Raw genomic sequence first — 18,622 nt, forward strand, 5'->3', positions numbered from 1 at the left:
CTAAATTTGTGATTCAGGAACTTCCCAAGAGGTATGTCTCTATATCTAATGCCTTTCAATGGACTGTTCTGAACAAAAAACTGTTATTTATACCCACCTAGTAAAAGATAATGTAAGGGACACAGTAAACCAGTATTTCAAACCAGTATTTCACCTTTAAGTCCTGACATAATGTCCAATGTCTTTGGTTATGCCAAAAATACCCCAGTGCTGGGATGGCCATACACAGCATGTGAGCCACACTGCACAACAGGTAATGCCGTGAATACAGAAAATTAGGAACAAGTACAGATTTCACTTTCACAGAATAATCACATTAGGTCTGCATATCAGATTTTTTTTTTTTTTTCTTTTTGCAAGCTATGAGATGAAACACATGACCTCACTGGAGTGGAAGAAATGTGTCCACAATGGCAAAAGTCGACCTCTTGCCAATGGCAGCACAAATTAAGTTTTTTTTTAAAAAGTCAACAACCCATTTGACAACAATACCTATTTAAAAATAATGGCAGTTCAGTAACTATATGTGCTATTTCCATATTTCTCCTGTGACAACAGCATTAGAATTTATATCAATAAGCCTGTCTCTTGCATCAAGTGGTTAAACTGCTTTTTGTATCCTCAAGGACAGTTTAAACTTCTGAAAACAAGCTGCTTCTTTTTGTAAATTATGACTCAAATTATTTTACTGTTTATTATCACGCAAACATTAAGTGCTTTTTAGATGACTGTTGACTGCCTGTAGCAATCAAATGTAACTAAAGTCCAAAAAGAAGTTGTGATAATTTTGTTTTTAAAAACAAGATGTACTTAGACCCCCTCAAAATAAAAAAAGAAAAAAATCTGTCTTATACAGTTTAGAGAAGCTGCCGAAGCTTCAATTTTTGAGTAAGAATGCTTCTTAAGAACTCAAGTAGGCAGACAGATGATGATTTTAGAGCCCATCTCTACCCATATGTTCAACCAGCTGCTACAACTTCCCCATTCATGCAGAGGCAGGAGCACCAGGGACGGTCTCAAGGTCCTCAAGGATGACCACATGAAACACAAGTCTTTCAGGATTCGCTCAAGAAAACCCATATTCTTGGAAAACATTGCTTTTGCAGGTGCAATCTAGATTAATGCAAGGAAGACAATCAAAACGAACAACGAAAGACGCAAAAAAGGGACACTGTTCCTGAAAATTAAAACTAAGTATATTTAAACGTATGAACATAAAGTCACGGATTTTTACCACGCATCCATCCCGCAGTCCCTGCTCCCCAGATCTCTCCTAACAAGACTGGAAAGCCAGTGCAAGAACCCACTACCTCAAGTTTTCCTTACTGGCTCCTGACAACACACGACTAACAGGAGAGTGAATGCGTGTCCTGAGGCCATCTGATGGAAACCCACATGCCAAGTACTTTCTAGTTCTCTGCTGGGTAATTAACAGGGTGAAGGAACCACAAACCAAGGGTGAAAACAGAAGTTAGAAAGTCAGGAGACTATTTAACCAAAAGAAAAGAACAGCAACGCATTTTGTCTTCTGATCTGAGGGATGGGTAAGGCTAAGATGCATTAGTCTCAACCATCTAATCCCACATTACCAGTCAATAAAACTAAAATAGGATGAAAAATGTAATGAAAGTAAAATTTCACAAGTATGGTTTGGGGGTGGGGGAGGACTGCAAGCAGAAGTCGTCTACAAGCCACTGACCTAGTAAACTGGCCAATATCTCAAGAAGCAAAAAAAAAAAACAACAATCTGCCAGAGAGACCCCGCACCTCCACCACCTCAGCGCCCCCCGCTCCCCCCGCGCCCCCGCCTCCCGCTCGAGGCAAAGACCACGCTCTGCCCACCACCTCCGCGCTCCACAAAAATTAAAGTTTCGGGGATGCGGGGACTTGCGCGCAGACCTGATCACCAGGAAACTTCCTGAAACCCGACACGGGCACCTGCCCGACGAGGGACTCCCCCGGGGCCGCTGCCAGGGGTGACCCGCGGCCCCCCTGCCCCTCCAGCGCGGCACCGGGCCAGCTGTCAGGTGATATCCCGCCCCCCCGCTCCCGCGGGGCCCGACACAACGCATGAGCGCGGCTGTCAGGCTCCCTCCACCCCCGCAGGGCACAGGCCCGGCTTCGGGCGTCCCGCCGGCTCGCGGCCGCGCTGCGGGCACCGCTCCTGTCACCGGGACCCCCCCCGCCCCGCGCCGCCCCGCGTCCGGGCCCCGCTGGCGGGGATACCCCGCCTCCCTTCCCGGCGCGGGCCCGGCTGTCAGGGATCCCCCGCCCCCTCCCGGCGCGGGCCCGGCTGTCAGGGATCCCCCCGCCCCGCTTCACGCAAGGGCCCTGCCGGGGTCCCCCCCGCTCCGCTTCGGGCGCGGGCCCTGCCGGGGCCCGCCGCGCACGCCCGTCGCCGCAGACCCCGCCGCCGCCGGGGATCCCCCGTCGCCGCCGCCCCGGCAAGCCCCGCCGCCGGGGATGCCCCGCGCCCGCAAACGGGCCCCAGGGCGGCGCGGCGGGGATGCGGGGCAGCGCGCGCCTCGGCGCCGGTGCGGGGCGGGGCGGCCCCCGCCGCGGCTCCCCGGCCAGGCTCCCCTCCCCCCGGGCTCCGGGCCTGAGGCGGTCCCAGTCCCCGCCCGCCGCCCGCTCGCTCGCTCGCCCGCTCCTTACCGTGTCAGCGACAACACGGCCGGGGCCGAGGACGGGCTCCTCCGCGCCGCATCTTCCCGGCCGCCCGCGCGGACGGGGCCAGGGCGGGACCCGGACCGACCGGCCGCCGCTTTCGGCCCTGCTCCGAGCCGAGGCAGCGAAACCAAAATGGCGGCGGCTCCTGCTCCACCGCGAGCGAGCGCCCGGCGCCCCGCCCCGCCCCCGCCCGGCCACACCCCCTCGGGGCTGGCCCCGCCCCCCCGGCAGCGCCGCCGTTCGCCCAGCGCGGGGCGGGGCTCGCGCCGCTCCGTTCCGTTCCGCCCCGCGCCGCCTGTCCCTGCCCGGCCCCCGTAGCGCGGCCTCGCGTCATCCGCGGCCTCTCGCGCGGCGGATCCCGTCAGTGGGGCGGGCCCGCCGCCAGCGGTGAGTGCCGGGGCGCCCGGCGGGGAGCGCCCGGCTCGGGCCCGCGGGGACCGGCCGCTCGTTTTGGCGGCAGCCGCTGCCCGCAGGGCTCGGCCCGGGGGCGCGGCGGCCGTGCCGGAGGCCGGGCCCGCGCGGGGCGGCCGCGGGGCGGGGGGGCGGTGACTGGGGCGCGATCCAGCAGCGAGGCCGCAGCGGGAAGCGGGCGGCGGCGGGCGGGGGAAGGCGCCTGTGGGCTGCCGGCAGCCGGGGCAGGCGGGAGGCGGGAATGGACGGCGGGCTGGTTTCCCTTAGTTCCCTCCGCAGGTTTTACGAACAGAACTTCCTTTCTCCCGGTTTTCTCTGGTGGCCCCCGTTTCTAGATCAGGTTGACTGATGTAACTTTATGCCCCTTTGTTATCTCAGTCCTGTGCAGGTCTAGAAAAAGAGAATATGGGAGAACGGTGCAGAGCACATGGGAAGGAAAAGTGGGGAGAAGGCACCAGGAATACGTGTGCGCAGCTTTTGCAATGTCACTTTTTTGTGCCCAGGTGGCTAAGAAGGCCAATGGCATCCTGGCTTGTACCAGCACCCCAGCGTGGCCAGCAGGGACAGGGAAGGGATGTGACCCCTGGGCTCGGCACTGGGGAGGCCGCCCCTCGATGAGTGGGTTCAGTTTTGGGCCCCTCACTCCAAAAAGGCCATTGAATGACTCGAGCGTGTCCAGAGAAGGGCAACGGAACTGGTGCAGGGTCTGGAGCACAGGTCTGATGGGGAGCGGCTGAGGGAACTGGGGGGGTTTAGTGTGGAGAAGAGGAGGCTGAGGGGAGACCTCCTGGCCCTCTGCAACTCCCTGAAAGGAGGGTGCAGAGAGGGGGGAGGAGTCTCTTGAGCCAAGTAAGGAGCGATAAGACAAGAGGGAATGGCCTCAAGTTGCACCAGGGCAGGGTCAGACTGGCTCTTAGGAAGTACTTCTTTACAGAAGGGGTTGTTGGGCGTTGGAATGGGCTGCCCAGGGAGGTGGTGGAGTCCCCATCCCTGGAGGTGTTGAAGAGTAGGGTCGACTTAGCACTGAGGGATATGGTGTAATTGGGAACTGTTAATGTTGGGTTGATGGTTGGACTGGATGATCTTCAAGGTCTTTTCCAACCTAGATGATTCTGTGCTTCTGTGAATAGGTCCCTGGAACAGCCGTGGGCGTGCAGACACCGGTCGTCCAAAGACAATAACACTCTGGTTAGCTCGAAGTTGTTTCTGTCTTTGCCCCTGTGTTTCTGGCACTTGTAAATACACAGCCAGCAAGCAACCAGAAACTTGTTTTTAATGTAGTCTGGAGAGGTGATAGGTTGGGATTACTAAATGATGTCTGCAGATAGCACTTTCAGGGTTCTTTGCATAATTTTTGCTAGAAAATTATATTCTGATCCTAAAGACCCCAAGCAGCCAAGTGTTTTTTCTATAATGGAACGGTACGCTGAGTTAGTTTTGTAACTCGATGCAGGTACAGATCAGTGAGGTGGCTGCAGTTTTAATCTGCTCTTCTGCTAAAGCTCCCCTCCCACAGACAGACAAACCCTGGAGAAGAGCCCTTACAACTTGTGTTAAAGTAGTGATTCAGGAACTCTGTCAGAATGTTAGGGGGGCCCAAAATAAACAAACTTCCAGGGTTTTATGATTTCTTATTTTTACAAGTTGTGTTTGAGAAAACAGCTTTCCCATCCCTACTTCCTTTACTATTAGAACTGTCATTTGAAACAAATGGGATACGTTCTCACGTGGAACGGGATTTGTGCTTCCTCTGCTGCTGTACATGCTAGCATGGCAAAGCCAAATATCTAAAAAAGCCTTCACAGGCTGATATATTCACTTCTTCTTGAAATAGCAAAACTGGGGCTTTTTTTCAAATATGTATTGTGCGTTGAGTGTTAGATGAAAGAATGTAAAGCATCTTCACAAAATTAACGTCCTTTAGTGTGGCGTTTCCTCATTCTATGCAGTAACAGTTGTGGATGCCATTCTATGCAGTTAAATCATCTTGGTCTTGCTTAGCATTAACACTGCAGTTAACCACCGATTTCACTAAGACAGCTATTCCTCCTAAAGAATTATAAGGTAATTATCTCACTTCGAATGCATTGTGTAACTTACTGCAACCAAGAGTCCTTAAAGCATCTTTGTTAGATATTGTCATTATTTCCTCCTAAGGAAGTGCTACGAAGAAGGCCCTGAATGCTGGCACAGATGACAGATTTAACTAATTTACTTACCTTTTTGCCTTTATTTTTGCATCACAATTGGTCAATTGTTCAAGTGTTTTGTTTTTTCTCCTGTTGTAATCAAAGACAGCTGAGCAGCGGATACTAATATATGATTAGGAGGAAGCCAGACACACAGAGGCATCTTCAGTCTCTGCATTATTCAAGTTTCTTCAAAATAATCACTGTGTAGCCCTTCCTCTTGCTTTGACAGCTGCAGTCAAAATAGATGCCCTTCCCCAATAAAAGGATCTGTCCTCCTCACTAGATGAATGAAATATCTTTACTTGTACCTTACCATTTATTTGTGAATGTCTCTCTGAAAAAAGGCAACATAATTAATGGAATATTTTTTTATTAGGCAAATGATGCTGATTATCAGTAGTCAACTGTATTGCTGCAGAGCATTCTGACAGCTTCTCTGAATTATCTGTGTGGCTTTAAGCTCTTTAGGCAGGAACAATTCTCTGCCAGTATAAGATACATTAAACATAATAAAAAAACCTAAAAAAATCCACTTCTGTCTCTGCAGAAAAATGCTGAGAAGTCTGAAAGGACTTGTCTGCCATCCTCTCCGGGTAAGTTCTGTAATAGCGTGACGCTGCTTCCAGTATTTCAGCTGTCCTGTGAACTGCAATGACAATTTACAAACTGTAAAAAGTGAGATTCTTCTTACATTCACCATCTAAAAACCCGGTGCCTCCTACAGGCTGGTTGTGTAAACTCCCATTACGGGCAAAGGAAGGAGAGACAGTTTGTGTGCGTGATTGCGTTTACGTTTCTCTCCCACGGCTACAGAGAGAACGAGCGAGAAGCCTGGAGAGTTGGCTTAAAAGAGACTTTTGTTAGAAGACTAAAGTTTAGCATTCTGCAATGTCCAGAATGTCGAAATTCTACATCTTTAATGCAAGGGTTTCTCAGAAAACAGAGAATCGACTTGCTCTGCACTGCTGGAGAGCACAAAGGAAGACCAGAAGCACCAGCCTTTCACAAAGCCTGGGCTGCTGCTGGGAAGAGCATTGGCCGGAGAGGGCTCAGTGCTTCAGGTGGAGGCAGTAATATTAGCTCTGCCACCACAACACTGCAGCACTACGTTATCCAGAAAGCCTCCTTATGTTATAAACAGCATAATGAGTTAATGCTGCAGATCTGGAATGACTTTCTAACGGTAAAGAATTTCAGTTGTTTGCTGTTGTCTTTTAAATGCTTTTTCACTGGTACATAGTGATGTGCAGCCATTAGACAGGATGACTGTGGAACTACGAGTTTCCAGAGATGAGATCCTGGTTGTAGGGTGCTGTACCTATGATGGCAGCCTTTATGAAATAAACAGTCTTTTCTAGAGACCAAGATATGTGGAAACATGTAGGAACAGCTCCACCTTATGGCACATGACTTTGTGATTAATCTCCACGTACCACGTGATTGCTGCCATTTCAGGGATCCGAGTTAGACTACTCTGTCCTTTGGCAGATGGAAACTTACTATAAAATCCACTCTACACTACTAGGATAAACTGTGTTAAAAGATGATGTGAACATGTGAGAGCCTTACGTACACGTTAGGATTTACTACGCAGAGCTCTACAGTGAGCCAGAAAGGTACATGTTTCTGGCATTCTGCATGAAGTCGAGGGGATCAGTGATAAGCCACTGTCTTTTGTTCGGGAGGAGGGATCAAGCGGCATAAAGTCAGAATATATAATGCATTAGCAGTGGTATTCTAGGTCACTCAAAGGTATTCCTGTAGCCTGCTAAAAATGCAGATGGACTTCTGCATGGATTTTGTAAATGGAAACAGTAATTCATAAAATGCAAGTCTGTATCGCTCAAATTCAGGAGAACTGTGAGCAGTGTGATTCACTGCCCTCGGAGCTTATGCTGATTCTGTAGCACTGCAGAGAGTTAGGAAGGATTGCCTGTCTCCAGGTACTGAGAAGCTGCTTCTACAGCCCAGTGCAGGCTACAGCCCACAAAGGAAAAGTTCCAAAGCACTACAAGGCTACACGGAGATTTTGAGGAAGACATTATCGTGCTAAGGCTCAAAGAAGTGATGTTCTAAAGTGGTATCCTTGCAGGAGAAAGATGTAGTAATTTAAAAATGGGGTATGTTCGTTTGATGGAAAAATATAAGTTCTACGTACTTGGCTGCAAGAACAGAGGACTGGGCTTCAAGACAAAGTCCTTCTCACACTTGCATCCTGCCTTGCTGTGCTGTCTTGTACTCCCTTCGTAGAATTTAATAGGAACTGGCTTTTGTACCATAGGGAATCCAACTCCTGCTGATCTGAGATGGTGCTTTAAAAAAGTGGTATTGGTGCTGTTGTCTTGACTAAGTATCATTCAGCTAAAGTCTTGAGCTGTATCTAGACACACATAAAAACTGAACACACTCACAACAGGAAGTTAATCCCTGCTTAATTTTCATTCACTGTTACACAGGTGAGGGACGAGGATTTGTATGGTACTCCAGAGAAAGGATGGCCACGCAGCAGTAAGCTTGCCTTTGCTTTTAAGTGAGCGAAGCTCGCAGCCCCAAGACCTTCACTTGAGACTTGAGAAGGAGGGAATGCAGGATGTGCAAAGAAAATGAGAGGGACTATGATTCCAGATTAGGAACGACTTCAGGCTGACATTTTCTAGGTGAACAGGCGACAATAGTTGCATGCTCTAGATATTCGTGTATTAAATGAGCATCTTAGTGCCTTGCTCTAGGCTGTAAATTGTCACTTGTGTGGACGTAAAACTAAGCATGGCAAATAAGACATCCTGACTGATCGTTTGGATTTGAGGAGGAAAATAATGTGGGAACAAGAATGTGGCGACAGAAGTGAATGTTTGGTGATCTCCCATATTCCCACTGCAGGATGTTACACAGGTATCTCGTGTTGAGTACAAACCGGTTTAATTCCTTCCCTAAAAGGAGAGTGAGTGCCAAAATGCTGATTCAGGAGTCCATTGTGTGTTTAACATGGGATGTGGGGTAATCTGACATTACACTTTCTTCTGAGCCCTTGTGGCTTTCAAATGACCCCCTGAGGAAAACTTGGATGACAGCAGAATTGCATCATGCCATGGAGAACTGAAACAGCTGTTCCTGTCTCTAAACTTTAGTTTATGGCTACTCTCAGCTTAGCAGACAGACAAAATAGGAAACTACTTGCTCTGTTTACAGTTGGAGCCTGCAACTGTTCCAGTCAGTAATATGAAGGGTGGCTTTCAGTTTTGCAGGCTTTGGTCACAGCCTCTGTTTGGAGAATACACTTTTTTATTCATTGACGAATGCTTATATTTTCTTTCACCATAACATAATAAAGTGCTTGTCCTTCTACTACTCACTTTCTTGCCTATTTTGGCTAGGCTTTACAGGCATGCTTCAGCAGTCTGTCTATGGAAAAAAGAATTAATCAGCTTAGCTGGCTGTTTCAGTTTCTCAGCCATGTCTGTATTATAATGAAAGAGTCTGTATGCAGGGACACAGTTAGGAAAATCAGTGCAGGGAATGTAATTATAAATATCAAATAGTGGGCAGCACTGCACTAATCCCTCAATAATTGAGGTGATTATGGATTATTAGACAGCTTGAATTTTCAAGGTACTAGCTACTATTCATTGGTGTAGGCAGAAGCATTGTGGGAACTTCCCAGCAATAAAACCTTAATGGCTGTACTTGTGCTCTGAAGCAATCTTGAAAGGGACAGGGGACAGGGCTTGGCTGTCTACATGACTTAAACCGGTAGCAGACTTAAGTGAATGGAAATGGTTTAGAAGCAGGCATCTAAATGTGAAACGTGGTTCTAAAGCGTGGGGTTTTTCATGATAAATTTACATTCTAATGATGAATTTTTATTCTAATTGCAGAGAATTCTATTCTGTATTGCATGCTACCTTGACCCCATCGTAATGTGCGGGCAGTGAGTGTACAAAACAAACCACTAACTGGATTTTTAACTGGTAATCTTTGACTGCCAAGAAGTTTGTTGTCTGTTTGCCTTTTTCTTTCCGTAGTTGGACCATGGGTATGCCCTCCATACGGCAGCCAAGGATTGCTTAAGTTCCGTTGTCAGCCAGGATGTCCAAACACTGGCAGAAAGACCAAGAGGAGTTTTCTATACCAGTGAGAACGACCCGGTGAGTTACTGCCACAAGTGTTACTGTCAGACAGCAAGTGCCTGAGTTCTGTCAGTCTGCCTGGGGACATGCTGGAGCCAGGAGTGCTTACTGGGATTGGGTTGTTCTAGTAAACTTAAGGGAGGGGAGTACACAGGCCTAATAATAGGCGTCCAGACCATGATCCCCAGCCCAAAGGAAAACAGGCCGTGGCTGTGCAGTGCACCTGCCTGGCTTTGAACAAGACAGGGCTGGTCCTCTGCCTGAAAGCTCCTGGGAGCAAGTATTGATTCCTTCTCTATAGTTGCACAGATGAGATAGATAGACTGTGTATTGTAGAAGCTCAGATGTGGCTTAGCTTGTCATCAGACACCATTAATTTCAACTCCAGGGTTATTCTTCCCTGACTAACCTCCTCAAATTGGCTGTGAAGGGGGATAAAAAACACACCCCAGATGACCTCAGCACAGCACAGCTCTCCAGCATCATAATTCCAGCCTCACACTCTCTGTCTCAAGCACAAAATGAAGTGGAATAAATGAATGGAATAAGCCTTTGAGGTGCTTTTCTGCTGCCTCTGTAATTGGAGTCTTTCAATACTGATTCCTCTGGGGTCTCTATGGAAACAGCAGCATGCAGATGATCTTACTCACGTGATGCGAGTGTCTCTATAGATTGCACAGAAGAGTCCAGATGGCAAGGATTGTCCCCACTGTCCTGTGCCTACCATTTACGTTGCCAGGCAACTGGCTTTGGCATTCTGACTTCATGTGCCTGATGTTTGGCGACAGCCGCCATTGCTTATTAATTTGTCAGCTCAGCGTTCCTGGGACTGGCTGTGCTGCAGGTCGGGGATTGCAGCAGAGAGGCTCCGTGGCTCGCTTCAGCAGCAAACCTGATAGCTCCAACTGCACCCATACTGGGGCACCGTAAAGTCCCATTAAAAATGGATAAAGAAGACCAGATGAAAACTAAATTTTTAATAAGACTTAGCTTTTATACACCTTTCTATTAGCAAAACTCAGAGTCACTAAATATGAGGATAAAGATACTGACTCACTTCTCAGATGTAGGAGCTGAAGAGTGAAGGAATTTCCCTAAGGTTATGCAGCGAGTCAGTGATGAAACTGAGAATGAAAATGGTCTCTGGAGTACTGCTCTTCTGTTCAAGTCCATGGGTAGCACTGCACCAGCACGGGTGCTGTCACTCTGTGTCCAACACATGCAGCAAAACGCCAGGGAATCCAGCCCGGAGCTTGAAATACAGCTCTGCTTGGAAAAAGACTGAAGTGTCTCTTAATAGGTCTCCTCTTTAGTCCATCTCCAAGTAACATCTCCTTACAGCAGAGGAGTTACTGACTGACCAGGTTTTTAAAATTTTCTTCCTGTTGCTAAGATTTACTGACCCGTAAACACCAGATTGGCAACTCAAGCAGCTTAGATAGCAGTTTGCTGAAGTTACCAAATGGTTTCGTCCTGTAACTAGTTCAGCAAACCTGTGGGTACGTAAAATCCTACAGCTGCCCCAAGGTGAACCACAGAGTCCAGGACACACTGACCTGTCCTACCAGTACCCTTCCTCAGCCAAGTATGGACTAGGGCTGTGGTTAGCATGGGCTTTTCAGAGGGGAGGGGGGGCAGAAGATAAGAGAACAGGCATGTTGCATGCTGAGACACTGAAAATCTGAAGAAAGGGAGGGAGACTAACATGTAGCAAGAATCCTGGGGCTAGAGAATTCACGGGTCTGCAAGAGAGCTGCAGCAGTTGTGCGTGAAGAGTCCATCAAGAAACCGGGAAAAGCAAAATATTCATGGCAAAAGCAGGCACTAGTCAAACCTGTAGGTACAGCTGCTCACGTGGTTCCGTGTGAGGAGTACAGCAGGCAGCCAGGTCAGGGTAGCAGTACTCATCACAAGGGTTTTCTCCCCATCCATTCCTTCTGGTCAAACCATTTGTCAGCCAGACTGCGCAGGTGAGCGACCAAGCCCAGGCCAGTGTTGTCTCATCTGTTCTGGGCCTCAGTAAATTAAGCTCTGGGTCTACACCGGAGCTAATAAGGAATACAAGGAAAGTCTGGATCAACCCCAAATCTGCTAAAGCTGCCAGAAATAACGACAGCTTCTTTTCCTTTCTGAATAGTAAATAAAACTACTTTTTCTGAATCATTATTATGCAAAATAAAGAAAACAAGGACGTTGTTACATTTTGATTCCATCTCAACCAAAATGGAAGCAAGAGATTGGCATGCACAAGAATAAAGAGGGGCATTTTTTTACTTTAAATGCATGGAAAAGTGCAGAAAGTATAGAGCAGGACGCGAAAAGCTTCAAAGCTTTGCACAAAGCTGCTAAAAAAGCCAGGCAAAGCTTGGCACAAAAGTTGGTAAAAGTCCCACAGGAAGTACTGCAGAATAGTGTCTCGTGTACTCTCCTCATTATACAAGACCCAAAAACTGATGACTAGACCAAGAGTAAATAAATAAGTGCTTTGCAAGTATTGCATGGTAGAAGAATAGAGTAATGAAGGGAAAAAACAAGGATGTATACCAAGGCATGAAACAGGTATTAAATTTTCAGATACCAGTAACAACTGTTTCTTAGAGTGCATAGTCAGAGATCTTAAAGTAATCACTGTAAATCAGTGCAGAACGATGCAGGTTCACTGGAGGAATAACACTGACCACTTCGGTCACAACAAGGGACCTGAAATTATTGCCCCAGAAAACAGATCATGAGTTCTTAAGCAGCCAGTCCTAGTTAACAAGGCAAATTAGGAATTACTATTGAGAGATAACAACAAGGAACAAACCAGAAAACAATTTTGTCACAGATTTAATGTAAATTTGAACTTAGCAGATAACTCAAAAGGGGATCATATTGCTGTTAAGATACTGTGGTGGCCAGAAGTACAAGTGGACTAATAAAAGATTAGATAAATTCATGAAGCACAGGGCCACTGGTGCCCACAAAACACCACGGTTCATACACAGGCTCAAGGAATCCCTTTAGTGTTTATTGCCAGGTGGAATATCCTTTCTTTAGACTCTTCCTAAGCACCTGCCAGTAGTGTCCTGCTGCTGCAATTCCTGCTGTACTTTAATATGCCAGTTCTGACTCTCAGTAAGCAGGTACTTGCTTTGATTGAGCATTCCCTCCCAGTTCTGCTCTCACAGGCCTTCTGTATCCAGAAAAGGGGTATCAGACCTTCCTGAGTGTTACAGTTTGCGTTTTACCTTCCCAGGCCAAGCACACCGAACACCACGAGGGCCGCCACTACAGCATTCCGCTCGAGGAGGTGAAGGCTGTGTTTCCACACGGGCTGCCCAATCGGTTCCAGCAGCAGGTACTTTGTCTTGGAGCAGGTTTGTAGGGAGTGGACTGGTATGTGGGAAGAACCAGATCCATCAGGTAACTACGCTGCTTTCCTGTTGGAATAAGAGAGTGACGTTCTGCAAGAATGCAATTATTCCTGGTCCTTACTGTTATTTTCTACATTGAAAAGATATGAGTCAACCTAACCAGAATAGTGGCAGAAGAGTTTGAGGATTCTACCTTAGGCAACTTTCTATGCGGTATTTTTCGTCTCTAACTTTTGAGTACATCACGAATTACAGAAATATTCTCCACAGTTACATTTCTGAATGAAACATGCTGTCTCATGACATAAGTTCATATCGGCAACAAAAAGATCTTGCCTCTTGATTTCTGTTGTGAGACAGGTCATGCTGTGACTGGATCAGGCTACGTAAGCAGCTAAGGCAGACTGCCTACTTGAGTTTAGGAACAGATCTCTTATCTGTGAGAATTACTAAATTCTAGGTGACTGACTTGTGATTCATTGAGAGGCCGGTCGGCCTCACCTCGATCTCTGGGAGCGCAACGAACAGCTACTCCTGGAAGCCACTTCCAGGCACACAAAGGACAAGCAAGTCCTCAGGGCAGTCAGCGTGGCCTCCCCAAGGGGAAGTGACGCTTGTCCAACCTGATGAACTTCTGTGAGGGTCTGACTGGCCCGGCAGACGAGGGGAGAGCCGTGGGCACGCAGACCCTGCCCAGGACCAGCCCGAGCTGGAGTCGTGCCAGGAACAGCTGCAGTGTGCCAGCACCTGCCGGCCTGTTCATGTTCTGTTCCTTTTCTCAGATTAAGACCTTCAACGAAGCCTGCCTGATGGTGCGAAAACCAGCTCTAGAACTTTTCACTTACCTGAAAAGCTCCAACTTTGCACACCCAGCTGTCAGATACGTGATCTGTATCTTTTATCACTTACTTGATGGTAGGATGCGAGTTAAATACAAGCAGGTGAATTTACGCCGATGAGGGTGATGTTTTGATCCTATGCTGACCACTGTGGTTTAGTCTTCAGGAGGTGGTTCTGCCACGTGTCTGTTGTCAGCAAAGCTAGTCTGAGAAGTTCTTGAAGCTTGTGCACTTTATTCTAAGCGTGACTTGGCTTATGGCACAGATCTACAAACAGGGCTGTCGGCACAATAGGGGAATGGGAATCATCAGCTCTGCTGTACTGGGGCGTGGGCATACAGAGAGAAGAGACCCTTTAGGCTGGGCTTGCTGCTGAACAGAAGCATGATGGAATGCCATCCTTGCTTCGAACTTCCTTTATGTCTTTTGTGAAAGAATTACAGTCAAGTTTAAATGGAAGTGGTTTTCCAGAAACTTTCCTTGACAGTCCATGTTGGAGATGGTGAGAAAGGAACAGGGAAAACCATGACTCTGTGTCACGTGGTTCACTACTGCGTGAGGCAAGGCTGGCTGGTGCTGCACATCCCGGACGGTAAGAAACGCTGATGCTCTGTGTTCTACATCAAATACACAGAATCCCAGAATCCTCTGGGTTGGAAAAGCCCTTGAAGCTCCTCCAGCCCAACCATGAACCTCACCCTGACCGTTCCCAACTCCACCAGATCCCTCAGCGCTGGGTCAACCCGACTCTTCAACCCCTCCAGGGATGGGGACTCCCCCCCTGCCCTGGGCAGCCCATTCCAACGCCCAACAACCCCTTCTGCAAAGAAATCCTTCCTAAGAGCCAGTCTGACCCTGCCCTGGCGCAGCTTGAGGCTCCAAGAGAAGGGTGTCGGGTGGGCCACAGCAAATTGCCTTTGTTTTTCCATAGCAGAAAAGGCTTATAAAGCACAAAACCCCAAAATAAAGTAGAACATAATTACAGTTATTTTCACCTGCTCTCACATGATTAGTCAGTCGTCTTCTCCCCACTGTTAATGAGTGTGACAGGAGATGTACTGTGTGGCTGTGTGACCTCCTCTGTTCTCGGGGGACACTCATCTCCATTAAGGATGGCAGACTTTTCTCAGCGGTGTAGCAGAAAGGATCAGACATGCAGACACACCCCCCACCACCCAACTCATACAATTATTTTGACTTTAAAAAAAAGCAACTTTTATTTTGCTTACAGCTCATCTCTGGGTGAAAAACTGCAAGGAGCTCATGAAGTCTTCCTACAAGGAAGAACGGCTTGATCAGCCTTTGCAAGCATCTGTCTGGCTCAAGAACTTCAAAGCCTCCAATGAACGCTTCCTAAAAGAGGTTTGTAGAGCCCGTCAGGTCGTTGTGGTTAGTAGCTAAGAACTCCCCAGACTGCCCCCAGCATCCTCTCCCGGGGACTGCACGTGCACCTGCTTCCTGTCATTGAGCACCTTGACGCGAGTTCTAGATTTGCTCGTTTTCAAAAAATGCTTCATGTATTAATGCCCTTATACTGCATACAAACCCACAAACCCTACCCTTCACTGGAATTCAATTTTTGTAGAAAAAGAAGCATTTTCATTCCCCCTGTGGGGATGGCTGTTTGCGATGAATACTTCTCCCCGATTCTGCACTAGTCTTTAATGCTGGCAAGGGACCAGGAATCTTTGCCAAGCTGCCTTTGCACTACTGAGTTCCCAGTCTAATTGTAGTTCTTTTACCACAGATAAAAACACAAAAAACATATGTGTGGGGCAAACAAGAAAGTACTGAGGAGGGCAGACCGCTGGGTGAAGTGGTGGAGCAGGTAAGGAACAACAACTGCTTCTGGCTTTGTCTCACCTTTTATTAGGAGACCCCGTCATTGCGTATGTAGAACAAATTGCTTCTGAGGATCTTACAAATGCGAGTTCTAGAAATGGAAGGCATTTCCCTATCAACAAGGTGGCTACAAAACACATTGTGGAAGATGTGATGGATCTGTAAAGGAAGTTGTGCAGAGAACTTGGGTAGAAACAAAGATTAGAATTTGAAGGTTCCTACGTCGTTGATGCTCTGTACCTTAGACCAGATTACTCCTCCGAAAGGAATGAACAGACTCCTGGCTGTTGCTTTATCTTCCTTCCCCCTTAGAAAGGGCAGACGGTGCCCGAAGTTGCCAGCATTATATATTAACAAGAAAACCAACCTGAGTTACATGCTTTTTCCTATTTAAAGGGTTTAGCTCGCACGAGAAATGCCAGCGATGCTGTGGGGGTTGTGCTGAAGGAGCTAAAGCAGCAGTGTCAGCACGGCTCGTTCCGACTTCTCGTGGCAGTGGACGGCGTTAACGCACTCTGGGGAAGGACGACGTTGAAGAGGGAAGACAAAAGCCCCGTAAGAAGTGACCTGCTCTGATGATATTTCTGTATTCCTACTGCAAGGGAGAGCTGGGGAGGGCGTTTTGTTCATTTTCAGGTTCTGTATAATCCCTGAAAGACATACAGTTGGCTTTGCTAGCTTGGAGGGACCTGCAAAATTCATATTTTGTGCTTTAGACAACTTTTACTGAAAGTTCTCTCGGTATAAAGAAGTGCACGTATGTCTTGTTACAGCAGGAAGGGTTTGGGCATTTCTCTGTGTAACATTACTAAGGCTGAATGCTACAATGCTGAGTGACAGCAAAGAAAAAACTGCATCTAAAGGATGCAAATGACCCTTCCAGTCTAATTTAAAGTAGGGGAGGGAACTTCTGTCTCAGATGGAAACTGCTGGCAAAAAAAGTGACACAGACAATCTTCACCAGGTTTCTCCAGAGGAGCTGACGCTTGTGTACAATCTCAGGAAGCTGATGATGAATAATTGGGTGAGTTGTGGTCCCTTTGGGTGTGTTATTCTCGGCAGTTAAAGCCACATGCTGCTAGGCACAAAGCTACAAATCAAACATCACACTGTTCCTTCAGCAAAGGAGAGCATGAGCGTAGCGTGAGTGTTACGGGTTCGTATCTTGTCAGTGCTTCTGACGTCACCCAAAGGGAGTAAGAACAGGTCAAATCTCTACCAGTGCTTTTTGTGATTACTGTGCCAAACTCCAGTTTGTGACCCTGAGCCAGAGGTATTTATTTAATAACCCTTAGGACACTTTATGATTTTTTTGAACTGATGAGGTCTTTCAGTTTCTAAACATTTTGCTATAGGAGGTCAACTCCTTCTGCTTCTTCAGTCACCTGGATGCCAATAACTCTAACAGGCAGTCTTCAGATTGAAAAACATATAGAAAAGTCCTTTAAAAGTATTTCAGTTGGTTGTTTATAGGCAAGAATGACACATTTAACTGTGGAAACACTGGCTACGTATTCCCTGTGCTGCACGTGTACTTGGAGTAGCCAGACTTCACATAGTCAGGAGCGTTAAAGAAGCCCATTATATAGAATGTTTGAGTTGAAATAACTGTAAGATCAAAGGAGGAGGTACCTCACTTGTTTAAAATCAATCCCTAGGTATTGCACAAACCCTACACTTGCAACTAAAAGGGTTTCTAATCTGCCTTGTAGAACGGAGGAGCTATTGTGACAACCCTCAGCCAGACCGGCTCTCTCTTCAAACCCCGTTCTGCCTATCTGCCCCAGGAGTTGCTGGGAAAGGTGAGTCACGGCCTCCCCCCCCCCTTTCACATTGGGAAACAGAAATCCTGGTTGGGAACTGCCTCGGGTCATGGCGGCAGAGTTTGCTTTAGTCTCTCTTCCCATAATACCTTTATTCTTTGAATTCCACTGCTCGGGCTCGCGTGCGGCCAAGCTGCGCCCGGTCCCAGGTGGCTCCTGCGGGGGCGGGGGGGCGATGCCCGGGCGCTGCAGCCCGCCCTGGGTCTCATCACCGGTTTCCCCCCCACACCCCCAGGAGGGGTTCGATGCCCTGGACCCCTTCGTCCCCATCCCGGTCCCCAACTACAGCCCGAGGGAGTTTGAGAGCTGCTACCGCTACTACCTGGATTGCAAGTGGCTGCAGCACGAGAAAGGTCAGTGCCCCGCCGGGAGGGGACACCGGGGACACGGGGGGGGGGGGGGGGCTGGGACCAGGGGGCGCCCCACGGCAGAGGCCACGCCCCTGAAAGCTTCACTCCACAGTCAGAATTGAGTATAACCGTTCAGCGGGGATTCTTTATTCGCAGCACTGGGGATCGCTCCAGCACAAGTGCCACATTTACTAACAGAACTCTGACTAATGCACACAAAAAGCACACATATGCATCAGATTTCTTAGAAAAGGCAGTTTTATGCTAATGCGTTCTTAGAATTCATTTACATAGTCTGAGCATGCGTGGTAAAAATAGAGTGAGGGTCTTGTCCCCTCCTTAGGGGTCCCCACAGCCTTTCTCACACTGTCCCTTAGTGAACTTGAGGTTTCTTGTGTCCATCTCTGGGCACAGAGTTACTTCATCCCTCCTTCAGCTCCTCTTTGTCCCAAGGAGGTTTGTTTGTTCCAGCTTCCAGACACTTCTCTTGACACTGGCTCTTCTTAGGCCCTTGTTTTCTTTAGGTTCCTGCTATGAGGGATGTACTCGGGGAGTTTTTCAGACTGTCCAAGGTTTGTCTTTACTAGGCAAGGAGTTAAAGGTTTCAAAACATCTTACAAGTGGGTGATGACTACAGAGGGTAGTTAGGAAAAAGTATAAACGAAATTATATACATACGGTAAAATAGAGGAAAAATAAAAGCTAGTAAAACACAAGTGATGGTGAACGTTAGAACTAAACGTCCTACTTTCCAGGTCCCTGTTCCAAGTGCACTTTAGCAATTCCCCTTCACCCCCAACGCACCTTCTGTCTTGCAGCGCGCACGGAGGACGGGAAGGAGGAGCTGCGGTTCCTGAGCGGCTCCAACCCGCGGCAGCTGGAGCGGCTGGCGGGGCCCCTCTAGCGCAATAAAGGCCGGAGCGGCGGCGGGTCCCTCTCGGTGTCGGTGTCCGTGTCCGGTTGGGGGGGTGGCCGCGCCGCTGACGCGCTTCCGGGGGCGGGGGGGGGGACA

The 18,622-nt window shown here is 48.2% G+C and overlaps 2 protein-coding genes and 1 long non-coding RNA gene across 5 annotated transcripts in view; 1 reads left to right on the top strand and 2 right to left on the bottom strand.

Annotated features, from left to right (window-relative positions):
- ASH1L (ASH1 like histone lysine methyltransferase) overlaps positions 1–2,834 on the bottom strand; it is a 64,248-nt gene extending 61,414 nt beyond the window's left edge. The window contains exon 1 of one of the 2 annotated variants that reach the window (XR_012621177.1): positions 2,656–2,834. The gene's annotated coding sequence lies outside the window, so the exon portion shown is untranslated. The remainder of the gene's footprint in view (positions 1–2,655) is intronic. The other variant, XM_074809481.1, reaches the window with a different exon arrangement.
- Positions 2,835–2,959: 125 nt separating this feature from the next.
- Positions 2,960–18,543, top strand: DAP3 (death associated protein 3). Of its 2 annotated transcripts, none has more exons than XM_074809686.1 (13): positions 2,960–3,057; positions 5,821–5,866; positions 9,296–9,418; positions 12,639–12,740; positions 13,539–13,647; positions 14,095–14,187; positions 14,827–14,957; positions 15,343–15,423; positions 15,834–15,992; positions 16,402–16,461; positions 17,150–17,239; positions 17,496–17,613; positions 18,429–18,543. In XM_074809686.1, exons 2-13 carry the CDS (start codon positions 5,825–5,827, stop codon positions 18,512–18,514), a joined length of 1,194 nt encoding a protein of 397 aa, XP_074665787.1. In that variant the 5' UTR covers positions 2,960–3,057; positions 5,821–5,824; the 3' UTR covers positions 18,515–18,543. The 2 variants fall into 2 exon arrangements, with proteins under 2 accessions (XP_074665787.1, XP_074665788.1); XM_074809687.1 differs by lacking the exon at positions 2,960–3,057 and adding an exon at positions 4,956–5,145.
- LOC141916851 (uncharacterized) lies at positions 17,851–18,514 on the bottom strand. The gene is made up of 2 exons (XR_012621204.1): positions 18,415–18,514; positions 17,851–18,193 (listed from the first exon to the last, which is right to left on the bottom strand). It is a non-coding gene; the product is annotated as an uncharacterized LOC141916851 (long non-coding RNA).
- Positions 18,544–18,622: the final 79 nt, after the last annotated feature.

The sequence above is a fragment of the Strix aluco genome, chromosome 30, assembly GCF_031877795.1.
Source record: "Strix aluco isolate bStrAlu1 chromosome 30, bStrAlu1.hap1, whole genome shotgun sequence".
NCBI classification, from domain to species: domain Eukaryota; kingdom Metazoa; phylum Chordata; class Aves; order Strigiformes; family Strigidae; genus Strix; species Strix aluco.

Excerpts from the sequence above, each read along its gene's own strand:
- DAP3 (XM_074809686.1), top strand. The coding sequence starts at position 5,825 with ATGCTGAGAAGTCTGAAAGGACTTGTCTGCCATCCTCTCCGG. Across the intron at positions 16,462-17,149 it reads AGCTGATGATGAATAATTGG|AACGGAGGAGCTATTGTGAC; the intron begins GTGAGTTGTGGT and ends TCTGCCTTGTAG. Across the intron at positions 17,240-17,495 it reads CCCAGGAGTTGCTGGGAAAG|GAGGGGTTCGATGCCCTGGA; the intron begins GTGAGTCACGGC and ends CCACACCCCCAG.